A 26,997-nucleotide genomic window follows, 5' to 3' on the forward strand; every position below is an offset into this window, starting at 1 on the left:
GGCTTCTAGGAAACTTAAAATTATGTATGTGGCTGGCATTACATTTCTGTTGGACAGTGCTGCTCTATTCTCAGATGAATCATCATGGCTGAAACTAATTATAATTAACATTACCTCCTCTAGGATACTTCTCCTAACTACCCAAGACTGGGGTGAACATGAGTCCTATGTAAGTACTTCCATTGCTCCTATGCTCCTATCATAGCATTACTTCATTATATTTTAACTAGAGGCCAGAGCACAAAATTTGTACATGGGTAGGGTCCCTAGCGGCTGCCAGCTGCTGGCCAGAGCACCTCCCTTCCCCCGGCCGCCTGCCACCTGCAGCTGCTGCTGCTGGCTGGGGGGGCGGGGGGGGGGGGAAATCTCCCTTCCCTGGCTACCTGCCACCGTCGGCCCTGCCCTCTGGTTGAACTTCTGGTCAAGGGGACAATTTGCATATTAGGATTTTATTATATAGGACTAGCGGCCCTATGCATGAAATTCGTGCAAGAGTAGGCCTTCCTTCCCCCGACTGCTGGCACTGGCTTCCCTCCGGCACCCGGGACCCAGGCTTCCCTCCAGCCACCAGGAGGCACCCAGGACCCGGGCTTCCCTCGCAGCCCCAGCTTCATTCAGAAGGTCCTCTGGAAGGATGTCCGGCCTAATTAACATATTATGCTTTTATTATTATAGATTGTTTACTTTCATTCCACCTGGTTGAAAGTTCCTTGGGGAAACTGAGTGGATTTTTTAAAAAATCTGAGAATAACCAAGTTATAGCACAGGTATAGAGAGAGATTTTAATAAATGTTAAATGAATGAGACTATCCAATGAAATACCATTAAGTTGCTGTGAAAAGTCACACAAAATTCTGAGACTATAAATGATTTGAAGCAATAAGCATTCATAAATTATGTCCTCAGTCTTTAAAAAAAAATCAAAGAGAATAACATTAGATTTTTGTAATTTCTTACAAAACAGAGATTTTTAAAATCTAGGTTGTTTTCTCACCTGAAGTCAAATTCCTAGCTGTACTTTGTGATTTCTGCATTTCAGTAGATTTAAAATTGAGATCATCCTGCATTATCTTCAGCTCTTGATTCGTGATAGAGGATATCTGTTTCATACGATTTATATTCTGTGTTTGAAGAGAAATAAAAATTATTAAAAAATCCACAGATTTAACTCTTCAATAAAACCCATAGAAAATACTGCTAAAGGATTGGATGTTTTGAATGGGTGTTCTTTTTTGAAATACATCATTAATTACATATATTTCATAGAAGAACAGAGTGAAATGCAAATCAGGTTTTCTCTATAAGGACAGGCTAAATTAAAATTCAGAATTTTAAAAAAGATTTGCTTTGTTTAATTGCACACAAAAAAATTCAACAACACTATTTTAGGAACTGATTCGAGTCTTAAAACACTAAGAATATTGAAAAGAAACATGTATTTCTCCTCTCTTGGTACCAAACACCAGTGGCTGCTCAATAAACATGTTTTAGTGCATCAAGATACTCATTAGATATCTCATACCTTCGTGTTTATAATATATATTACAGGGTAAAAATATATTTAAAAAACATATATTAACATTTTCCAATATTATATATCTGGATTTTGAAATTTATCTGTACAAATGCTACTTCTAAAAGTTCAGATAAATTAACAATGGAAGAAATTCTTAATAATTACTGTGAATTAGTTCCTCACTGCTGAATACTGACATCATATATATATATATATATTATATATATATATATGTATATATATATAATATATATGTAATATATATATATGTAATATCGATATACATGTCATGCTTCTCCCCATAATCCAACAAATTCACTGAATTTTGCTAGAAAGACAAAAATTAATAGCTTAAGGAAAATAACATAACAAGCAAGAGAATTTTAAAGAAACAGTTTAAGTGAACAAATGTAATAATGAACCATGCATTTTTTGAGTTGGATTGAAAGAGGTAATCACAGTAAAAATAAGGACACCAGGACAGATACATGGTACTTACCCGACTACTGTGCTCCAAAAGTGCAACAATGTCAGCTTCTATCTGTGCCTTCCGTTCCAGTTCCTGATTCTTATTTCCCTCAAAAGCCTCGATAAAAGCTGCCAATTGAGAAATATGATGAGAGGCTACTCTTGCTATAGTTCACACTATATAAACTCTGATTTGTGGGTCTTAAGAGTAGAAATTCAAGCAAATTTTAAACTATCAGTGTTTAATATTTTATTAACCCAAGGGTAATTACATAATAAGAACATCTCTACATTCAAACTTTTAAAGCTTAATTATTATAACCTTATAAGATACAAGTAAACTAAAAATTTATATAGGCCCAGAAGTAACAGTTGATTTAAAAAAAATCAGGAAAAAACCTGTGTTTACATAGGATCTCCTTGATACATCTATAATTATTAACATTTATAATTAGCCACTAATTTTACTTCTGAAAATATTAATAATTGCTATATTATCTGAAAATCAGTATATTACTTATAATGCTGCATTCATCTCAAGTAAATAAGTCTAATAATTTGTTCAGATTATAAATATTCTAAGAACTCATCTTTCTTCTTGTCTAAGAACCAGTACACAATTTGCTCTTATTTACTTTCTTAAAGTATTTCTACAGATCTTCTAAAAATAAAAACGTATAGTTAAAAACAATTTTACTGCTAACATAAAACAATGAATTAACCATCAACAAAACAACAAGAAAGCCCACTGCATGGGAGAACATATTTGCCAATGCTATCTCAGATAAGTGTCTAATCTCCAAAATTTACGGGGAACTCGCACAACTTAACAAAAGGAAGGTAACAACCCAATAAAAAAATGGGCAAAGGACCTAATAGAATCTTTTCGAAAGAGGACATTCAGAAAGCCGAGGGTCATATGAAGACATGCTCAAAGTCACTAATCATCTGAGAGATGCAAATCAAAACAACAATGAGGTACCATCTCACACCTGTCAGAATGGCAATCATCAACAAAACAACAAACAACAAGTGCTGGAGAGGATGCAGAGAAAAAGGAACCCTGGTGCACTGCTGGTGGGAATGCAGACTGGTGCAGCCACTGTGGAGAACAGTATGGAGTTTCCTGAAAAAACTAAAAATGGAACCCCCATTTGACCCAGTGATCCCACTTCTAGGAATATATCCCAAGAAACCAGAAACACCAATCAGAAAGGATATATGCACCCCTATGTTCATAGCAGCACAATTTACAATAGCTAAGATTTGGAAACAGCCTAAGTGCCCATCAGCAGATGAGTGGATTAAAAAACTATGATACACCTACGCAATCGAATACTACTACGCTGCTATAAAAAAGAAGAAACTTTTACCATTTGCAACAGCATAGATGGACCTGGAGAGCATTATGCTAAGCAAAATAAGTAACTCAGAGAAAGGTAAATATCACATGATCTCACTCATATGTAGGATATAATGAACAACATATACTGATGAACAAAAATAGATCCAGAGACAAAGAAACACTGAACAGACCATCCAACCTCAGAGAGAAGGCAGTGGGGGGGGGGGGGGGGCGGGGGGCGGGTAAGAGATCAACCAAAGGACTTGTATGCATGCATATTAGCATAACCAAGGACATGGACACGGGTGGTAGGGGCTTGTCCTGGGGGGTGGGAGTGGCCAGGGGTGGGAGGGGTCAATTGAGGAAAAAGGAGACATATTTAATACTTTAAACAATAAAAAAAACACCAATGAATTAATTTTGATACTTGCTAATATTTTAAGGAAATCTTGGGATATTGTTAAATCAAAGCTGGCAATTAGTGCTTTATAGCATGCTTCTTTAAAGGTAACTATTGACATCAGGCCTATAAAAGTTCATATTTTATAGGTCTAGCAAAATGACACTTTAAGAAGAAAACCAGGAATAGATAATTTATATCAATTTTGAAACTTTTTAAATGCACAATATTAGTTTAAGTGAAAATCAATCTACAAAGTTAAGATTTTTTTTTAAGAGAGGCTACAACTAAAGACTATTAAATGTGATAGAACTAAGTAACATTAAATAAATATTACAAAAGCTAAAAAAGGTGAAGTTATTAAAGGTGAACATAGTGAAGCATATAAAAGAGAATATTCAATATTCAAGCAGTAAGTGGTCTATAGATTATCCTATCTAATAAAAGAGAAACATGGTAATTGGCGTATAACCACTACCCTTCCCATTGGCTAATCAGGGCAATATGCAAATTAACTGCCAGTCAAGATGGCGGCCGGCAGCCAGGCAGCTTGAAACTAACATGAGGCTTGCTTGCTTCACTGACGGAGGACTCCAACGTTCCCTGCCTGCCGCTGCAGGCCTCTGAGCTGCAAGCAACTATGTAACAAACATAGAAGCTAAACAAAACCCCAGAAACCTGCTGGGCTTCAGCCAGCAGGATCGCAACATTGTAAGCAAAGGCCAGAAACCTACTTTCAGCAGAGGAGGCCTAAGAGCTGGAGCCAAACCTCAAAGCTAAAGCTGGCCCAGAATAAAAAAGAAAAAAAAGAAAAAAAGGAGCGGATGGAAGCTTCAGTCACCCCCAGCCTGAAAACAGCCCTCAGCTCCTCACCCAGACTGGCCAGGCACCCCAGTGGGGACCCCCCAACCTGAAGGGTGTGTGACCAGCTGCAAACAGCCATCATCCCCTCACCCAGGCTGGCCAGGCACCCCAGTGGGGACCCCAACCCTGAAGGGTGTGTGACCAGCTGCAAACAGCCATCATCCCCTCACCCGGGCTGGCCAGGCACCCCAGTGGAGACCCCCACCCTGATCCAGGACACCCTTCAGGGCAAACCAGCCGGCACCCACCCATGCACCAGTCCTCTACCCTATATAGTAAAAGGGTAATATGCCTCCCAGCACCGGGATCAGCGGAGCCGCGAGGCCTCCCGGCACCAGGATCAGCGTGACAGGGGGCAGCGCCCAAACACCCTGATCACCCTGCGGCTCTGTGTGTGACAGGGTGCGGCGCCCCAACCCGCCCCCCTCCCCCCATGGACCCTGCTCTGTGTGGGACGGGGTAGAGTCATAACCTCCCCATCGGCCCTGCCCTGAGTGTGAGAGTGGCGGCACCCCAACCCCCTGATCAGGCCTGCTCTGTGGGTGATAGAGGGCGGCGCCCCAACCCCCTGATTGGCCCTGCTCTGTGCGTGACAGGGTACAGAGCCCTAACCCCCCTGATGGGCCCTGCTCTGTGCGTGACAGGGGGCAGTGCCCCAACCCTGATTGGCCCTGCTCTGTGTGTGACAGGGGGTGGCGCCGCAACCTCCCCATCGACCCTGCCTTGAGTGTGACAGGGGATGGTGCCCCAACCCCCCAATCGGCCCTACCCTGAGTGTGACTGAGGGTGGCATCACAACCTCCCGATCGCCCTGCTCTGTGTATGACAGGGGGCGGCGCCCCAAATCCCCAATCGGCCCTGCTCTGAGCCTGACCAGGGGTTGCACCTAGGGATTGGGCCTGCCCTCTGCCACCTGGGAGCAGGCCTAAGCCAGCAGGTCGTTATCTCCCGAGGGGTTCCAGACTGCGAGAGGGCACAGGCTGAGCTGAGGGACCCCTCTCCCCCCCGAGTGCACAAATTCTTGTGCACTGGGCCTCTAGTCTATATATAATATGCAAATAGACCGAACGGTGGAACAACCAAACAACCGGTAGCTATGACATGCACTGACCACCAGGGACACATGTGGTACATGGCGGGTGTCGGCTGTGGCGGGATGGAGCAGGTGAGCAGGGGCACCAAACCAAGGCAGGGTGCCGGTCGCTGTTATTGGGGTGAGCCTCTGGAGGTTACTGGAAGTTCTTTGCTCCTGTGTGCCACAGTCCTGCCCGGAGCTCACATCTGCTGCCAGTGCCAGAGCCACCACTCGCACCCACTGCTGGCACCTGCCCCACTAGCACCCGCAGCCGGTGCCAGAGCCGCTGCTCGCACCCACTGCTGGCGTTGATCACCCCTGAGGTCTTCTGAGGGGCGATCGAGGCAGCAGCCGCCACTCCCACCTGCTGACGGTGTCAGCCCTGCTCGCACCCACTACTGGAGCCAGCCCCAGTCGCTCCACGCTATCAGCTGATGCGAGCAGGGCTGGCACCGTCAGCGCGTGGGAGCAGAGACAGTGGAAGCAGGGCTGCCAGCAGACAGGGAACCAGGGGCCATAGCAGGAGGGGCTGGGCAGAGGCATGGAGTATGGGCCAAGACCTGCCCCTTTGCCCACTGCAGCCTCGCAGTCCAGAGTTCCTTTCAAGGTGCATGAATTCGTGCACTGGGCCCCTAGTATAGACTATAAATAAATACTAGATTTAAAATCTGTCCCTAACATACATTAATACATACACTTAAACACATACAAACTTTCTTAGAATTCTCTACCTATCCCATATGCTAGATATTTATATAATTCTTCAAGGCAAATACTTTGAATGTCCACACTTCTGCATTTATTAGCCATTATTTCTTCCCAAATGAGATCTCTGATTTGGCTTAAGTGAACAGTTACCTGAAAATATAATATTTTCATATCTATAAGACTACCACTTACCATCCATACTTTCCTCCCTTTTTTTTAGTTCCTTGTACTTCTGATTCATTTCACCTATGAGAGATACAAAATATAATATTAATTTCAAAAATTCCAGATACAATATTCTAAATTAGAATCATCTCTTAGGTACTCCATATGTGATTATTCATTGAATATTCAGTACCTTCAATTAGGTGTAATTCTTATACACTGACTTACAGAATCTTTTAATACACTATATTTGTATGTTTGACTATTTGGAAAGGACTTAAAGGCTTTCCAATGGTTCTCTATTTCAGTCCCAACTTTGAGCTATTCAGCCTACACATGAACACTCCTGGTAACGGAAACATAAGCGCCAACGAAAGTTCATTCCACCTTTGAATAGCTCACATCAGCAAGCAAGATAGTGGGCTACCTCCCCGACAGAGCTTAAAGTCTAGGTATTTAACAAGTAATTAAAACGTACTAAGTGCTATGGAATGAAAAATAAAGGGCATTACAGAAGCATACAACAAGGACAACTAATTTAGTTGAGGAGCTCAGGAAAATTTTCTCTAAAGAAGTAGTAATTAGGCTGCATTATAAAGAATAAATGAGTAAGAGTTACCCGGTCAAAGAACAGAAGATTAATTTCAAAGTGAAAGCATTACAAGTACAGAAATATGAAGGTAAGGATGGCTATGACACTGAAAGGGTAATATGGCTAAGGCAGAGAAGGTAAGTGAAAAGTGGCACAAACATGAGGCAGGCTATGAGAAATCTTATAAGACACATATTATAAAAGTTTGGACTTCCTTCTAAGAACAATGGTAAAATTACCGAAGAATTTTAAGCAGGGGAATAAAATGGTCTGTTTGCATTTCTAAAAAAAAATTTTCTGATCTGGAGAATAGAAGTGAGATGGAGGTTATAAGACTAGTTAGGAGCTTGTTACAGTAATGTGGGTGACAGATGAAGGTTGCTTGGTGTAGAGTGGTGGCAAATTAGGATGTAAGGTGGTAAGTATTTGTTTGAGACATTTAAGAGCCAGACAAAGGATTTTGGTGAGGGTTAAACAGGGAGGAGTCAAATATGACTCCCAGGTTTCTCCTGGAATAACTACAGGACATGGTGGCATTATTAATTAAAAGGAGAAGCAGCATGTTGAAGAAGTTGCTTATAGCAGTTTTGGACATGTTTCATTTAATATATGTAAGAGACATGTTCAAAAGGGCAAAAATCTGAGGACCAGACAGCTGGATGAAATCTGACACAGGCTGCAGAAAAGGCTCATCAGCAGAGATGGATTATAATTACGTTATACAAACGGGATTTCCAGTGTAACCAAAACTGAGCTGGAGGCACATGGTCTTTTCTTGGGCTAGTGAGACAGCTGCAGCCCTGTGTCCCCAGGGCCCGGGGAGAGTAAGCAGAATACATTTGTGTTTGCTTCATTCTGGAGAGACTAAGGAAGCTTATTAGGATGATGCCAAGCAAAGAAGGAGGGGATAAAAGGCTAAGGGGGTTCCTGATAGGAAGCCAGCATCTAGAAGGACTTTAGGAAGAAGACTTCAAAGAAAATGGGGGAGCCGAGAGACTCAGAGACTAAATCCCAGGTTAGCGGTGCTCCATCTAACTTCCTATAGCACATACAGTTCTTCTCAGTACTGGCTACAGCAGCAAAGAAGGGAGGGAGCAGAGGAACATAATCGGGTAGAGCTGCTAATTTCATGGAGGCAGGATTTCCACTTGGACACAGACTTGCTTGGTGGGAAGTGAGTTAAAAGTACACAAAACTGAAGGCAGCCAGAGACCTGGGTCAGTGAACAGCTTTTTCTCTTTCTGGTCAGAAAATATTTTACCCAGGCTCATTCTGATACACAGAAAATCTTGTCAAGGCCCCCAAACAGTACTGTCTAAGAACAGTGCATACCCAGTGGTCATGAATTCCTAGCGAGGGGAGACCAGGACCTACAGGGAACACTGGGTTCACTCAGGCTAAGGCTTCGAATGCATGAATGACTACTGAACTACTACTCAGTTCAAAAGATCAGCAATGGTCTCAGAGCATGACTAGCTGTGAGGGGAAGGAAAAGAGAACATTTGTTACCAATGACAACCTTTGTAAATGATTACGTTTTTTAAAGATGAATTAAGATTAGAACTATAAAAATGTCATCATTCATTTACCTTATGGCAATGCATTTTGAGTGGGAAACAGAGAGAAGTGGCGTGTGTAGCACATATAATCTGGAATAAATACCCTCAGAGGAGGGTGATGTGCATGTAAATGTTATAAAACAGCTGAGAAGTAGCAGAAAAGTTAGTATCTGCTGAACCTGTCATGGCCTAGGTTTCTGAGTGCTGGTTCCTTATTGCGGCTGTCTGAGAAGCTGCACTCTTGAGAGATGAGTCAGGCATTAAGGGATTAGGAGGAGGCCTGCAACCTAGGCTTTACAGGAATTTAACTCATCATATCTTTCCTCTTCTAAAGTTAAGAGAATCTCCTACACGTTTCCAGTTCCTCATGTTGCTATAAGATCTCAAGCCATCATAATGAAGCGTCGCCTCCTGCCATTCCAATGAAATTGTTCTCAATAACATCATATTATTCTTTAATTATCAAATGCAAGGGGCAGTTTTCAACTCTTATCTTATTCTGCAATAATTAACACTATTGATCCATCCAATTTTTTCCCTTATCTGTTTTGTTGGGGCCGCTTTTCTGGGTTTTCTTACGCTTAGATAATTCCTTCTCTGTCTTCCCTTCATGGTGTTCTATTTTTTCTTCATTTACATTTTGAGTTCTGCTATTAACTGACTTGTAATGTTACATTACACCCAAGGAAATCCCACCGATTCCTGAGGTTTAAGAACTCTCAACTGTGGCTTTTCCCCTAATTTTCAGATTGTTTTATCCAATTATTTTCTAGGTATATTCATCTAGGTATCTTTCAGGACATCCCAATACTAGTATAGCCATAATTAAACTCACAGTCTGCACCCCTCTGTATTCCCTAATACATTTGGAAGTCCTTCACCATATGCTTATCATCAAAGTCAAGGGAATTCCTCCCTTATGCTCCCCTCAAATCCATGCTCTTAGTCGCCATCAAATTGAGCTGGAAGACACATCTGCTCAGCGTCTCCAGCTATACAGCTGCCAGCCGGGTGAGATAGGATAGAGCTCCCGTACGTCTTAGCAGATTCCCAAGCTTCAGAAAACCTCCTTCCATATCACTGTTGTTAAGAAAAGAGTTCAGGGCACTAGTGAACTTCACTATTTTATGATTTCTCAGTTGGAGGATTAATGTGTGAGGGGCTCATATGGGCAGTCCTAAGGTAGGGGAGTTACCAAATGTGTCCTTAGATTTGCAATCACAGGAGAGGACACAAGATCATAGATACAGGAAGCTGATCAGTATATCCTACTGGAGGTGGAAAGCAGGCAAGCAAAGGGTCTAATGTAGTAAAACCAAGAACAAGGAAACCAAAGGAGAGGAAAAGGACACAGGGTCATTTCAGAGCTATCCTCAAGTTCTGAGCACTCGATGTGATCATGGTTGCACATAATATATTCCAAATTTACTGAGTACCTACTAGTGCCAGATACTGTAACAGGTGCTACAGAAACCAAAATAAACAAGATAGCTACCAGTCTATGCTAGAAGGGTGTATAATTTATTAGGTGTTCAAAAATAAAAAATTAAAATACAATATAAATTATGTATAAAATAATATGGCAACTAGATGGGTGATTAAAGCCAGGACACTTCCTCCTCCTCCACTCCTACTTCAATTTTAATTAGTTTTGAGGTCCTATGAAATTCCACCTTTTTACCTGGTCTCTCTCTCCCACCAACTTTTGACACATCATTAAAGCAGTATATACTAAACTAGCTTATCAACTACTATTAAACTGGTATGTTAAAATTAGTACATGTAAATTTATTATTTTAAAGTAACTTTTGCCTTTAGGTTTAACCCAACTGACCAATCATACATTCTCTACAAATGTTTTAAATTTAATCAGGACATTTTCTTTACAGCTTAAACAGACAAGATCTGATAATTCTATTTCTACACACTGGAACCACTTTAAAAATGTGCAATTATCTAACTATGTAAAAGTTCAATTACTGCTAAAACCGTCAAAACTTTAAAGAAAAAAAAAGGACTATGTGGAAGCAGTTTCAACAGAGTAATGTCAATAATATCTGGTGGCATAATGAGGAGTCCTTGGCATGTACTAAACACAGCATAACGTTTTAGTTACTGCCTAAAGCAGTGATTATCAAACTTCAGCCTGCATTAGAACCATAGGAAGGTTTTGTTGAAACACAAATTGCTAAGCCCTATCCCTAGGGTTTCACATTTAGTAGGCCTGGGGTGGAGATCAATCATTTTTATTTCTAATAAGTTTCAGATGGTGCTGTTATATTTGGTCTGGAGATAATAGCACCATTCTAATAAAAGACATAAAGCATACTTTAACTAATCTCCAACTTAGACAATAAGCAATGATCCATTTTTCTTCATGAAATGTATATTTAGAAACTAGAATAGCAATGAATATATGCCATTTGAAATCTCAGATACCAGAAGATAAACCACACTGAAATTAGATCATTTTGTATATCCTGGGGAAAACTTTGTTAATGGGAAAATACTTTCCAAAACATGTTTTGGGAAAATCACCAGGAAAGTTATTCTGAGACACACACACACACACACACACACACACACACACACACACACACACACTCCATTCATCTAATTCTCACAGCAACCCTAGGAGTGATTTAGATACTGTTATTATCTCAATTGTAAAGACGAGGAAACTAAGATATGTAAAGGTCAAGTAGCAATTCCAAAATCAGCCAGTAAAATAGCACAGTCCAGATTTGGCATTTTGGTTGCAGAACCTGTGCTCTACAATAAAGTTATTCTGTTTTAATAAATTGCATTTTACCTAAAATAACCAAAGAACCAAAGCTTCTAACCTGGGTCTTAAAACTCTGAGCATAAAGAAATATTCTAAGTGTTATGTTTTATATTTTTATAACTCTTGAAAGAAACATAGAAATTATGGAATAAACTGCAAATGAGTTCACTCAGAGTTTAGGAGAGTAACTGAATGATCCTATAGCATTTCATGTACACTTCTATTCTGATACATACTTATCACATTGTAGCAGTTAGATATTTAGATATTTGTGATATGTTGTATTAAGAATCACATGGTAGTCAATTTTACAATTTAATCAATCTTTGGGAAGATACTGTACTTTAAAAATGAAGGAATAATTTGTAGTAAGTAAAAACTCCCAAAAATCCTTCTTGGGAATGTATGTGACTATATTGTATTAACTATTCATCAAACCTTGCCTGTGTATGTAGATATTCAGAAAATTAGCCCCACCTTGTGGATCATGGCAGTACCACAAATTCAGGCCTTTGAGAACAGGGACTTGTCAGAAAAGTGTATATTATCTTGACTGACAAAAAGTAAGCAATTTATAACAACTAGCATTGGTAAGGAAGCAGTTTCACATACTGTTGTTGATTGTATAAAATGGTACAACTTTTTCGGAAATAAATTTGCAAAAGCAATAAAAATTGTGAACATAAGTCACATTCTATTAAATATTTCACTTAGTTCACATATAACATTATATTAGTTTCAGATATATAACCCAGTGATTAGTATTTATATAATTAAGAAGTAAACATTCTGATAAGACATACACAGTTACTAAAGTAATATTAACTATGTAAATATTTCATAAGAGTATTTTTGTTTCACAAATGCAGAACTTCATATCAGAAATCCAGAATTTTGTTTGGGCAATATAATGAAAACTTTCCGGTCAAGGAGAATTTGGTTAAAATACAGACTTTACCCCTTACTAGCTGGGGGAATTTGAGTAACTTCTCTGAGCTCCAACAAGTGTAAAAGGGGTGACAATGCTTCAAAGGGTTCTTGCAAAGGTCAGGCAAGTAATCAATCAATAGTAGCTAGTTCTGTTATTTATAAATCAAAAAAGTATAAATAAATGAGTACACTGAATTTAAAATTGAAGTAAAAAATTTTAGAGATAGAATACCCTTTTTCCTTGCTAGTAATATTTCTTTAGCCATAATAGCTATACATATATATGCACAGTTTATAATATAATACCTAACTCATAAAAATATAGTCAATTCTTGATAATCCAAGAGCATACTAACTGGTTTGCAATTAATCTATGATGACAGTGCCATGAGAAACCCACCTTCCTCTCCCTTACTACAGAGAAGCTGGTTAAGAAACTACAGTACCCAACCTCCTCCCCTGACCACACTGCAGCTCCCAAGTCCCCACCACAGCATTTCGACTTGTTCAGACCCCAGGCTTCCCCAAGTGCTCTGGTTCCTGTCTTGGCTCTTCAAATTCCACTACTAGAAAAAGTTGGAAGAGAATCAAAAATTCCAGGACTTGCTATGTCATTATTGGGTCCCCTAAACAAGTCTTTCTTTCTGGATTATTTGTGACTTCATCTTCACTCCTCCCAACTCTATCAGTTAACCCAGTTAATTAATAATTCACTATATTGAGAACGTATTAACTTTAAAATCTGTAACAACATGAAACCATTTTACTTCATTTTTTTAACTGCTTTGCCAAGGAAAATAAATTCTTATCATTCTATAATCATTTTAAGTTATTTCAAGTTTTGAGTTGGCTTAAATAATATTAATTATAATATTTAATATTATACTTTAGTATTTTTGTAAAGTTAGTGATGTCATAATTAAATAATAAATCCCGTATAAACAGTCCCCAAGGCCCAAATTAACACTGTATCAATACTGCCATATAGCTGTTAATATACATTATAAAAATGCCAGAAAAATTACCTTGATGTTCTTCTAAATCCATATCAAGTTGTCTAATTTCTTCATGAAATTGATTGATTTTTTCTTTTATATCTGTTAACCTATTGAAAATATTATTTAATGAATTTGTGACAGTTAATATAGGTATTCAGTGAAAACATTTAATGATGATGTTAGGAAATCATTTCTTTTCTAAGCTACATAAACAATATCTAGAAATAATGTGCCCTATTCTCAGGATAATACTACAAATTTAGAGAGAAATGCTTTTTTTCTAGATCTTTTTTCATGATTCACATTTGAACTGAAAGTATATTCTGCAACTGTTAGGTCGCCTGATTCCAAAAGCTGATGCTTGCCCACATTGTTTTGAGCATGACTTAGAACATTAGGGAAGTGAAAACTCTTTAGTAACTTGTTTTTGGTAGGTTTGTATCACCTGAACTAATTGGAAAATTAATCTCAAACATTAAAAAATAGGAGAAAGTTTGCACTGATAGATCATATGGGTTAAAATTCTAGCAAAAGCAGCTGTACTTAGTATACAGTAATCATAGCTGTGGTTCTGGAATATTTGTGACTTGATCTTTACTCCCTCTAACTCTATCAGTGAGATGGAACTATGAGTCCAGATCTTGCATCTATATATAACTGATTTTTCACAAAGATGCAAGACAATTAAATGGGAAAAGAATATTAAATATCTACAGGCCCAGTGCATGGATTCGTGCACTGCTGGGGGTCCCTCGGCCTGGCCTGGCATGTGGGGATTGGGCCGAAACTGGCTCTCCAACATCCCCTGAGGGGGTCCCGGGGGCAGTTCTTGGGTGATGCACCCCGGAATTTGGCTCCCTCCCCTCTGGTTCCTGGTGCATCACCTGAGAACCGCAGCTGTCAAGTCACCACAGCTCAGCAGCTTCTGCGTTGAGCGTCTGACCCCTGGTGGTCAGGGTGCATCATAGCTACCGGTTGGTCAGTCACTTAGGCTTTTATATATATATAGATATTTGTCAAAAAAGAATATTTCAATAACTGGTGCTGGAACAACTGGATATGTACAATCAAAGAATAAAATTGGACTCATACCCTACAATCATATACAAAAATTATAAAACTCTTAGAATAAAACATAAGCATACATCTCTGTGACTTTGGATAAGAAACTGATTTCTTATATATAACACCAAAGCAAAAGCAATAAAAGAAAAAATAAATAAAATAGACATCAAAATTTAAAACTTTTGTGCTTCAAAGGATACCTTCAAGAAAGTGAAAAGGTACCTAACTGGTATGGCTCAGTGGTTGAACTTTGACCCGGGTACCAAGAAGTCACTTAATCAATTTCAATTCAGGGGACATGCCCAGGTTTCAGGCTCAATCCCAAGTAGCAGGCATGCAAGGAGGCAGCCAATCAATGATGTTTCTCTCTCACTGATGTTTCTATCTCTCTTCCTCTCTAGAAAAGACATCTAGTCAGAGTGGCTCAGTTGGTTGAGTGTCGTCCTGTGCACTAAAAGGTTGCGGGTTCAATCCCCAGTTGGGGTATGTACAGAAGGCAGTCGATCAATGTTTCTCTCTCACATTGTAGTATCTCTGGCTTTCCCTTCCTCTCTCTCTCTCCATTTCTCTCTCCCTTCCTCTCTCTTTGTATGTCCTTGTATGTCTTCGGGTGAGGATTAAAAATAAAATAAAAAAGAAACTGAAAAGATCATTCACAGATTGGGAAAAACATTTTGCAAATCATTTATCTGTTAAGAAATTTGTATCTAGAATAAATGAAGCCATTACAGTGAAATAAAGATAAATAAACCAATTTGAAAATGGGCAGAGGATCTGAACATAGATTTCTCCAAAGAAGATATACATATGGCCAATAAATACAAGAAAAGAAGCTCAACATCATTAATCATTAGGAAAATGCAGGTTAAAACCATAATGAGATCCCACTAGGCTGACTATAATAAAAAAAAAGATAACAAGTTTGAAGATGTGGAGAAATTGGAACCCTGGTAGAAGTGTAAAATGGTGCAGCTGCACTGGAAAATTATCTTGCAACTCCTCAAAAAATTAAATATAGAGTTACTAGATGAGTCATCAATCCCACTCCTAGGTGTATACCCAAAAGGAGTGAAAACATATGTCCATGCAAAAAGTTGTACCTGAATTTCATACCAGCATGATCACAGCCAAAAAATGAAAACAATTTAAATGTCCATCAATGAATGGACAGAAAATAAATATGCTATATCCACATAAGAAATATTTGGCAATAAAAAAGAAATATTGATACATGCTACAATACAGATGAACCTTGAAAACATTATGATAAGTGAAAGAATGCAGCCACATTGGACCATATATTATATGATTCCATTTATTATATAAAACTAGAGGCCCGGTGCACAAAATTTGTGCACTGGGGGGGAGTGTGGGTCCCTCAGCCTGGCCTGTTCCCTCTCACAGTCTGGGACCCCTTGGGGGATGACCACCTGCTGGCTTAGGCCCGCTCCCCAGGGGGATCAGGCCTAAGCTGGCAGTCAGACATCCTTAGTGCTGCTGAGGAGGTGGGAGAGGTTCCTACCACCACTGCTATGCTGGCAGCCGGCAGCCTGGCTTGTGGCTGAGCAGAGCTCCCCCATGTGGGAGCGCACTGACCACCAGGGGGCAGCTCCTGCATTGAGCATCTGCCCCCTGGTGGTCAGTGTGTGTCATAGTGACCAGTCATTCCCAGTCATTCTGCTGTTAGGGTCAATTTGCATATTACCCTTTTATTATATAGGAGTGCCTGGCCAGCCTGAGTGAGGGGCTGATGGCTGTTTGCAGGCTGGCCACAGCCCCTTCAGAGTAGGTGTCCCCCCTGGGGTGTTTGGCCAGCCTGGGTGAGGGGCTGATGGCTGTTTGTTTGCAGGCTGGGAACAGCCCCTTCAGGGTAGGGGTCTCCCCTGGGATGCCTGGCTATCCTGGGTGAGGGGCTAAGGGCCGTTTGCAGGCTGGCCACAGCCCCTTCAGGGTGGGGGGTCCTGCTGGGGTGCCTGGCCAGTCTGTGTGAGGGGCTGAGGGCCATTTTCAGGCTGGCTAAGCCCCCCAGCGGGGACCCTCACCCCATGAGGGTGTGGCCATCCTGAGTGAGGGGCTGATGTCTGTTTGTAGGCTGGCCACGGCCCCCAGCCACCCAAGCTTCCAGTGGAGGCTGGCTGGAAGCAGATATCTAGGATTTATTTGTCTTCTATAATTGAAACTTTGTTGCCATGAGCGGAGGCCGCAGCCGGCTCAGGGGAGGCAGGAAGCTTGGCTTCCTCCATCGCCCAGGCAACCAAGCCTCTGGCTTGCTCCAGCTCAGTGGCTGCTGGCCGCCATCTTGGTTGGGTTAATTTGCATATAGTCGCTCTGACTGGCGGGCGGGCATGGCTTAGGGTGTAGCGAAGGTATTGTCAACTAGCATCTTTGTCTTTTATTACTGTAGATGTCCAGAATAGGCCACTCTACCTACATAAAATAAAAGTGGTTCTCTAGGGCTAGGATGAGGGGATGATTGGGTGAGGATAACAGGAAGGGTATAATTAAGGTTACTAAAGAGATCTAATATTGACTGAAGTGATACTTGCATAACTCTGTGAATATACTATAAAACTCTCAACTGTATACTTTAAATATGTGAATTGTATAAAATGTATTTAAAGCTGAAAAAAAGATTGAAAGTTATGTCAATATTATCAATGTGAACCACGCCAAAATCACTGTGATAATATGCACCTCTTGTACATTTAGAATTTAATTTAAAAGATGAGAAAGGGATGCAAAATGTCCTAGTACAAATGTACTTACTGTCGCTCCATACTGGCTATTTCCTGGTTATCTTCTTTAACCTATAAAGGCATAAAAAGAAAATAGTATTTAAAGAATTATTCATTGTTAGGCTATCTTAAAAATAATTTCCTTCTAAGATATGTTGCACTAAAATGTCAAATCTTGTCTCTTGAAACTTACTTAAAATTCAACCTCTGAAGTTAAAACGAACATCTCTAAGGAATTATTCACACATTTTTATTTATTCCTGAAAGAAAGGGTGGTGACATAATATTCATACTAACCCACATGGTATCATGAGGTTAACTGTATCAGTTTACATAAATATCTAAGATATAAACCCCCAATATATAAGGTGGGGTTGACAGATTTAGCAATCCCACTGCATTTGAATTTCAGATAAATAAATTTTATGGTACATATACATCATGCAATATGAAATATATATATATACACACATATACACACACACACACACACACACACACACACTAAAATATTCTTTGCTCCTCTAAAATATTAATTTATTTTATCTGGTAACCTGTCCCAACGAAGACCGCTCTTCCTTTGACTCCAATGATCTCTTTTCCAAGGAAGCTTCAGAGAATCTAGATTTTAATACTTTTCTAGAATGATCATAATACTTAAATAGCTCCTGAGTTGATCCTTAAGGTTCTTCCAAACCCATTGGATTCAATCTAAGACTACAAAGGAATTCCATTTGTAGGCTCCTGACTGGCTCTTCTCAAATACACATGCAGTTCTCCTAAGGGCTCTATAGTTAGGGTATCTCATGATAAATAATAGGATAATTATAACTTAGTATTAAATTAAAGCCAGCCTTGGGGTAGTAAGGAAGCTAGTGAATACATGTGACATGGCTGTATGACATATTGTGATTTCATAGGAGATTTTATTTATTTATTTTCAATAATAATATCAATTATAAGAATCACTGATCGCCTGCCTTCTGCATGCCCCCTACTGGGGATTGAGCCTGAAACCCCAGCATGTGCCCCGACCAGGAATTAAACCATGACCTTCTGGTTCATAGGTCCATGCTCAACCACTGAGCCACAGCAGCCAGACTCTTTTTATATTTTTTAATCCTCACCTGAGGACATGGGGCAAGGGAGAAGGGGGGAGGGTGAGAGATTGAGAGAGATAGACAAAGAGAGACACATCGATGTGAGAAACATGGATTGGTTGCCTTTTGTATGTGCCCTACTCGGGGATAGAACCCACAACCTTTCGGTGCACAGTACAGCACTCAAACAACTGAGTCATTCTGAATAGGCAGATTTTGGAGGAGATTTTAATCCTATCTAATAAAAGAGAAACACGGTAATTAGTGTACATCCACTACCCTTCCCATTGGCTAATCAGCGAGATATGCAAATTAACTGCCAGCCAAGATGGCGGCCGGCAGCCAGGCAGCTTGAAACTAACACGGGGCTTGCTTGCTTCAGTGACGGAGGAAACCAACGTTCCCCGCCTGCCGCTGCAGGCCTCTGAGCTGGCAGTTTGAAACATTGTTACAAATATAGAAGCTAAACAAAACCCCAGAAACCTGCTTTCAGCCGGCCGGGATCTCAGAGCTGGAGTTGATACAGTGTTTCGATAATAGAACCCAAACAAACCAGATACCTGCTTTCAGCAGCAGAGGCCTCAGAGCTGGAGCCAGAGCTAAAGCTGGCCCAGAATAAAAAAAAGAAAAAGAAAAAAAGGAGCATTTGGGAGCTTCAGTCACCCGCCAGCCTGAAAACAGCCCTCAGCCCCTCACCCAGACTGGCCAGGCACCCCAGTGGGGACCCCCACCCTGAAGGGCGTGTGACCAGCTGCAAACAGCCATCATCCCCTCACCCAGGCTGGCCAGGCACCCCAGTGGGGACCCCCACCTTGATCCAGGACACCCTCCAGGGCAAATCAGCTGGCCCCCACCCGTGCACCAGCCTCTATCCTATATAGTAAAAGGGTAATATGCCTCCCAGCACCGGGATCAGTGGAGCCACGAGGCCTCCCAGCACCGGGATCAGTGTGACAGGGGGCAGCGTCCAAACCCCCTGATCACCCTGCGGCTCTGTGTGTGACAGGGTGCGGCGCCCCAACACCCGCCCCCCCCACGGGCCCTGCTCTGTGTGTGACAGGGTGCGGCACCCCAACCGCCCTCCATGGGTCCTGCTCTGTGTGTGACGGGGTAGAGCCATAACCTCCCCATCAGCCCTGCCCTGAGTGTGACAGTGGCGGCGCCCCAACCCCCTTATCGGCCCTGCTCTGTGGGTTATAGGGGGCGGTGCCCCAACCCCCACCATGGGCCCTGCTCTGTCTGTGACGGGGTAGAGCCATAACTTCCCCATCGGCCCTGCCCTGAGTGTGACAGGGTGCGGCGCCCCAACCCCCTGATCGGCCCTGCTCTGTGGGTGATAGAGGGTGGCGCCCCAACCCCCTGATCCGCCCTGCTCTGTGCATGACACGGGGGAGCACCCCAACCCCCTGATGGGCCCTGCTCTGTGCGTGACAGGGTACGGAGCCCCAACCCCCCTGATGAGCCCTGCTCTGTGCGTGACAGGGGGCAGCGCCCCAACCCCCTGATTGGCCCTGCTCTGTGCGTGACAGGGGGTAGCGCCGCAACCTCCCCATCGACCCTGCCTTGAGTGTGATGGGGGCGGTGCCCCAACCCTCCAATCGGCCCTACCCTGAGCGTGACTGAGGGTGGCATCGCAACCTCCCGATCCACCCTGCTCTGTGCCTGACAGGGGGCGGCGCCCCAACTCCCCAATCAGCCCTGCTCTGAGCCTGACCAGGGGCTGCACCTAGGGATTGTGCCTGCCCTCTGCCACCCGGGAGCAGGCCTAAGCCAGCAGGTCGTTATCTCCCCAGGGGTCCCAGACTGCGAGAGGGTACAGGCCGGGCTGAGGGACCCCCCCCCCCCCCCAGTGCACAAATTTTTGTGCACCGGGCCTCTAGTTTCATTAATAAAAGTCATTAGCTGTGGGACACTTCATTTCTAAATATGATGCCCAAAACAAATAATGGAACAGATTTTCAATAAGATTACCTAATTATTTATTAACTAACGAAGAAAAGTTTTAAGTTTTCCTCATAGAATCCAAAACACGAAAAAAATGGCCATCATATGCATGAACACCACATAAAATTAAGGTGTATGTAAAAAAATCCATTTATATCAGAGATGATTTTTACTAGATTTTAATGGTCAAGTAGTTCATACTGATTTAGGTGAAGCTCACTTTTCACTCTTTTTTAAAGACACAATAAACTTAATGGCTTTCTGGTCAATTCAGATGGCTTAAATAAAATAAACATATTTGTCAAATCCTGATATATTAAAATAAGTATGTTTGTTTTTCCTACCTGCTTAAGTAATCTCTCTCTCTCTTCCATTGGGGACCCCATGCTTTTGTCTTCAGCAACCATTTGATCTCGATGGGACTCTAACTCATAAAGTTTTTCATGCAGTAATACAGCCTCCTGTTTTACCTGGGAGTGTGCTATTTCCTGAAGGGAGCAAAAAAAGGAAAAATGCATTAATTCATCAAAAATTATTTCAAATAGGTTTCATTTTATAAGAATAAGGACACATTTAAACCACCAGCATCTTTTAATGGATATATAAAGTATCTAGATTAATGAATAATGCTAGGAAACACATTTCTAAACTGGAATAATAAAAATAGATCCCTGCATATTTTCTTCTTTTTTTAAAACTTTTTAAAATTTAAATTTATTGTTTAAAGTATTACATATGTCTTCTTTTTCCCCCATTGACCTCTCCCCAGCAGATCCCATTCCCCAGTACATGCCTTCCCTCCCCCCCCCGCCCCCTACTGGCCATGTCCAATGGTTATGCTTATATGCATGCATCCAAGTCCTTTGGTTGATCTTTTATCTCCCCCTCCCCTCCTGCCTTCCCTCTTAGGTTGGACGGTCTGTTTGATGCTTCTATGACTCTGGCTTTATTTTTGTTCATCAGTTTATGTTGTTCATTATATTCCACAAATGAGTGAGATCATGAGATATTTATCTTTCTCTAACTGGATACCAGGGGGGTGAAGGCATGGGGGGGGGGGGCAGAGGACAATGGGGGATAAGGATACATATGTAATACCTTAATCAATAAAGGGAAAAGAAAGAAAAAAAGAAAAAATGAATGTTTAAAAGTCCATAGGTAAAGGTTTTAGGCAAAGATCAGTAATGGATTAGCTTCAGGTGAAAAGGCATGACAAAAAAAATACAGATGAAGGCCGGGGGAAGGTCAATGGGGGAAAAACGGAGACATATGTACCTCCTATTTGTAATACTTTAAACAAGAAAATAAAAATTAAAAAAAAAATACAGATGAGCTCTGGCTGGTTAGAGCATCGTCTTGCATGTACATGGGTTGTAGGTTCGACCCTCCATCCCATTTCAGGGCATGTGCAGGAGGCAACTGATTGATGTATCTCTCTCACATGGATGTTTCTCTCCCCCTTTCCATTCTCTCCAAAAATCAATGGAAAAAGTATCCTCGGGTGAAGAGTAACAATAAAAAATAATACAGTCCGGCCGGTGTGGCTCAGTGGTTGAGCGATGACCTATGAACCAGGAGGTCATGGTTCGATTCCCGGTCAGGATACATGCCGGGATTGCAGGCTAGATCCCCAGTGTGGGGTGTGCAGGAGGCAGCTGATCAATGATTCTTAATTTTTTCTAATCTTAATATTTTCAAGCAAACTTTTTAATAGCAAATTTCCAAAAGAATGATTACAAAACATTCATATTTATTTCTTTTGCAAGCTAGATGCCAACAATCATGGCAATCAATGTTCCATTGTTACTAATTTTATTATCATTGTATCTACCTGACTCCATAGGAAAGGCAGGCCAAGTTTGAGGTACAGGCAGTATACTGAAGTGCAAAGGACATGAAAAGGTAGTTCTCAGAAAAAAGAAATACACTGAACAACAAATAAATAAAGAGAACTCAATTTCATGCATAAATAAATGAAAATTGAAACAAAATAGTAATTTTTACCGATTACACTAGCAAATATGGAAAAGATGGGTAATGCCTGCTGTCAGTGAGTGCAGTGAAAACAGGCACTCCCATATATTGGGTCTACGAGTAAAAAATGCAACAACCTTTTTGGAAGGCAATTAGGCAATCTCACATTTTACGTTTATGACCCATTGCAAAAAATGTATCTTACGATATACTCATATAACTTTGCATAAAATGTATGCAAATGTTTCCATGCCAGCATTATTTATAACTCCTCCAGTCTATTCATTACAAGGCTGTATTACAGCCATACAATGTAATACAACGTAGTGATTTTAAAATAATGAGGGAGCCGTTCTAAGAGCTGATGTGAACATCCAGGAGAGAACATTAGGTGAAAAACAAAAAAGCCGCGGACAGCACACTAACGTGAATCCCACTGAAGGTTTTCCACAACAGGAAAGCCAAATTAGGATTACAGGATTATTGTGAAGATTCAGGGACAATGTTGGTGACATCTGTCAAGAATTCAAAAAAGTACAAAGTAAGCACTCAATAAATGTAAGAGGAGCTCTGTCTGGAAAGAGGGCAAAAAAATCGGGCATTTTTACTTCCATCTTATTCTTATTTTATTTTTTTTACCATAAACATGATTTGTTTTGTGAATTAAAATTGTTTAAATAAACAAATAAGAAAATGAATGCAAGCTTTTACATCTTTAGTGATAAAATGATCTCTTCATTTGTTTTATCTCTTGTTCATATGTCTTTATTTTTTATTGTTTAAAGTATTACATATGTCTCCTTGTTCATATCTTTAAATTACCACTGGATTATGTGCCCCATTAGGCCGAGTGACTTGTTTTGTACACAGTAGGTACTTAACTGAATCTAATTTCTTACCAAATTAGTATATTTATGGCCCTAAGTGGGGAAGAAATTATTATACTCTTGTAAGTAAACTGCTAAATAAATATTTACTTGGATGAGTTCCATTAATATATTTAGCTGAATCATATATATATATAATTTTTTGTTTTGTAGATGAGTAATATAAGAAATCTTATTTGATTTTATACTTACAGCTTCCAGACTGTCTTTTTTCATGTTCAATGAATCTAGCTGCTGCTGAAGTGTATCTAATTCCTAAAAAGAAGAAAAAAAGCAAATACATATGTCAGTTACATTAAGAATAAACTTGGCCCTTGCTGGTGTGGCTCAGTTGGTTGGAGTGCCATCCCGTGCACCAGGTCACAGGTTCGATCACAGGTCAGAGCACATACCCAGGTTGCAGCTCCATCCCTGGCCAGAACGCATGCAGGAGACAACCATGGATATTTCTGTTTCTCTGTCTGTCTGTCTCTCTCTCTCCCTCTCCCTTCCTCTCTCTAAAAATCAATAAAATGGAAAGAAAAAAAATAACACTCCAGAATAAATTTTTCTGTTTCTCAATATTTTAAATAAATATGTGACAAAGTAAATTTTGTAAACATCTTCAAAACTTATCTTGTAATTTGACTAGAATTTACTAGTATTCACTGCTATTTTTGCCAATTTTTTCATTATTTCTAACAACTTTGCCATGATCCACCTCTAAAACTACTTTATGCCCTGTCTGGGTGGCTCATTTGGTTGGAGCATCATCCCATACACTAAAAGGTTGCAGGTTTGATTCCAGTTGCAGGGCACACATTTAAGCTGTGGGTTCGATCCCCAGTCCAGGCATATGGGAAGCAACCAATTGATGTTTCTCTCCCACTCTATATTTCTCTCTCTCTCCCTAAAAAATCAATGGAAACATATCCTTAAGTAAAGATTAAAAAAAACAACTCTATAAGCCTGTTGAAGGTAGCCTATCCTTTTCACACTAAATCATCACATCACTGTAATCATCAAGTTTGAAAAGCCTTCAAACTCATTCTGTCATTGTTTAAAGTTATAATTTTTAATTTTGATTTTTTAAACCATGTTTTCATATCTCTTTTGCCTAATTCCTTTTTAAATTTAATTGATTTATTTTTAAAAATTTTATTTTATTGTAGCAAGAAGACTTAAGATGTCCCTAATTTCTTTTAGGGCCCAGACCTACAGCAATTTACATAACTCAACACCTTTAAGGGAAAAAAACCCTTAAACTGATTATTACTCACTTGAGAACCCCTATGCAGGATTAATTATATTTTGACATTTCTGTAATACCCTTTTTTCAATGTTTCATTGTGTCTTATAAATCCTGTCTAAAATAAAAGTTATATTAAACTGTCAATGAAGGAATCTAATGAACAAAATAAAATGAAGAACAAAATGGAACCAGAATCATGGGTACATGGAATAGACTGGAGGGTGCCAGAAGGGAGAGGGTGGAGGTGACCGGATAAAGAAGGAAAAGGGAGCCAGGTCGGTATGGTTCAGTGGTTGAGCATCAACCTATGAACCAGGAGGTCACGGTTCGATTCCTGGTTGTGGCATATGCTGGGTTGGGGGCTCAATCCTCAGTGTGGGGCATGCAGGAGGCAGCCCATCAATGATTCTCTCTCATCATTGATGTTTCTATTTCTCTCTCCTCCCTTCTTCTCTGAATTCAATAAAAATATACTTTTTTTAAAAAGAAGGTAAAGGGTTTAGCTAAAGAACACACATGCATAACCCATGGACACTAACAATAGTGTGGTGAAGGCCAAGGGAAGGGGAGGTGGGGTGGGTAGAGGTAGGTAAAGGAGGGAAATGGGGGGCATCTGCAATAGTGTCAACATTAAATATTTTTAATAAAAAAATGTGAGGTTTATTAGGCAGGAAGAAAAAAATGTAAATATTCATTTCATGTGGCTCAGATATATTAGGCCTTTTAATGTTGCTATTAAAAGTTGATTAAAAGTAAGTGTTTTCATATGTCTTTATGACATTCAAAAATGAAGGATGCATAGAACTGAACAAATAATATAGTAAAAGCTAGGTCATCATGCAGCATAAGAATAAATTTTTCTAAAGCAGTGCTTCTCAAATTTAAATATCCTGTGAATCATCCGGGGACCTTGTTAAAGACGGAGCAGTAAGTCTAGTCAAGCTCTCGGGGGATGCCGATGCTGCCCATAGTGGCAAGACTGCTGCATGCCTGTCCCGAAGGAGTCATTAGTATTACCTGTAATAATTTCTCATTTGTGGTTTTCATTTCTATGTACTTGACTTGTTTTTCAGGAGACATATTTTTTATAATGCCATCTGCTGCTTGTTTTTCCTGTTCAATTTCTTCTTCTACACTTCTAATTTGTCTCTCCTTCCTGAAACCAAAAGTATGCAATATTCCTTACTATCCTGAGGGACAAAACCATTACTGTTACTCAGGTCCTGGTCTCAATTAAATAGGGCACATAAATGTATTCAATCATAATTGTGGATCTAAAAGTTCTTATAAACATACAAATAATCCTATTTGACCTGTACAAAACTTGGCTCCACTCAGCACAGACTTACTTTGTCTTTTTCTTCTGAACCCCCAAATGATTCTATTTTCTTACTCTCCATTTTACTTACATTCTTATAAGAAACACAAAAATCATCGCAGAAAATCATTAAAGCCTTCAACATGAGGATGTATTTATAATTTTTGCTATCATACCTTCAAGACAAATAAGATAGTTGCATTTTAGAAGAGTTGTTTTCAAACATCTCATAGCTACAGAATTCTTTGACCAAATGAAATACTGTATGGAAGTTTACCATGTAAATCATATAAAGTAGCACAGCTCTGACTGAACTGGGAGTAGAGAGAGCTTATAGTGCAATATGATTTTTAAAAATCACAGCTTTAGATTAATATGTTTTGCTTAAATTCCCTTTTATCCACTGCTTTAACTAAAACTGGTATTCCACAAATTATCAGCAATATTTTAGCAATGCAAAGTAATAATTTCCAAAATCATAAAACAAAAACATTAAAAGTACAACCATATTTAAGTAGTAGTAGTGAATTAATTACAAACAATAATATTTATCATATAACCACAAGAAATACCAGTGATGTGCCAGTTACTACCCTATGCAAGGTCAATTATCATTAGTATAGAGAAACATTTTGAAAAGAATAAAAAGGTAAGATGCTAGTTATCATGTAAATATTTCAAGATTTACATATAAAAATTTTTCTTAAAGATAAATTTTAATCCCAATGCAATAAATTTATATTTTAAGTTTCAAAATGATTATTCTACTATTTAATCTCTTTTACAAGTAGATAACCAACTTCTACAGTTTTCACAATCACTAGCTAAGTCCTATATAGTCACATATCGGTGACCTTCACACTCTTTACACACTCATACTCCATTAGCATAAGATAACCTAAACTCAGAAATCTTCCTGAAAAGATATCATAATAATCAAATAAATGACGAACATAATGAAACAGACTGCCTGGAATTTTTATTTATTTTTGTCTCACTCTAGGACAAGGAGTGATGTCTTTCTTTACTTTGAACCTCAATTACTACAGTGCTTGATGTTACAAGTATGTTTACTGTTGCTACAATTTATATGGGTCTATGCAGGGGTGGGCAAACTTTTTGACTCGAGGGCCACAATGGGTTCTTAAACTGGACCGGAGGGCCGGAACAAAAGCATGGATGGAGTGTTTGTGTGAACTAATATAAATTCAAAGTAAACATCATTACATAAAAGGGTACAGGTCTTTTTTTTTTTTTTTTTAGTTTTATTCATTTCAAACGGGCTGGATCACGGGCCTTAGTTTGCCCACGGCTGGCTATGGGCTCATAGAACTTTCA

The 26,997-nt window shown here is 40.0% G+C and overlaps 1 protein-coding gene across 4 annotated transcripts in view; it reads right to left on the reverse strand.

Annotated features, from left to right (window-relative positions):
- Positions 1-26,997, reverse strand: part of IFT74 (intraflagellar transport 74) — a 90,266-nt gene that overhangs the window by 27,694 nt on the left and 35,575 nt on the right. For 2 of the 4 annotated variants that reach the window (XM_059656517.1, XM_059656516.1), the window contains 8 exons: positions 25,359-25,497; positions 23,303-23,365; positions 20,594-20,737; positions 17,237-17,277; positions 13,433-13,512; positions 6,569-6,622; positions 2,016-2,113; positions 995-1,121 (listed from right to left, as the gene is read on the reverse strand). In XM_059656517.1, the coding sequence (XP_059512500.1) occupies positions 995-1,121; positions 2,016-2,113; positions 6,569-6,622; positions 13,433-13,512; positions 17,237-17,277; positions 20,594-20,737; positions 23,303-23,365; positions 25,359-25,497 (746 nt within the window). The remainder of the gene's footprint in view (positions 1-994; positions 1,122-2,015; positions 2,114-6,568; positions 6,623-13,432; positions 13,513-17,236; positions 17,278-20,593; positions 20,738-23,302; positions 23,366-25,358; positions 25,498-26,997) is intronic. The other 2 variants (XM_059656519.1, XM_059656518.1) reach the window with 1 other exon arrangement.

Source organism: Myotis daubentonii, chromosome 11 (assembly GCF_963259705.1).
Source record: "Myotis daubentonii chromosome 11, mMyoDau2.1, whole genome shotgun sequence".
NCBI classification, from domain to species: domain Eukaryota; kingdom Metazoa; phylum Chordata; class Mammalia; order Chiroptera; family Vespertilionidae; genus Myotis; species Myotis daubentonii.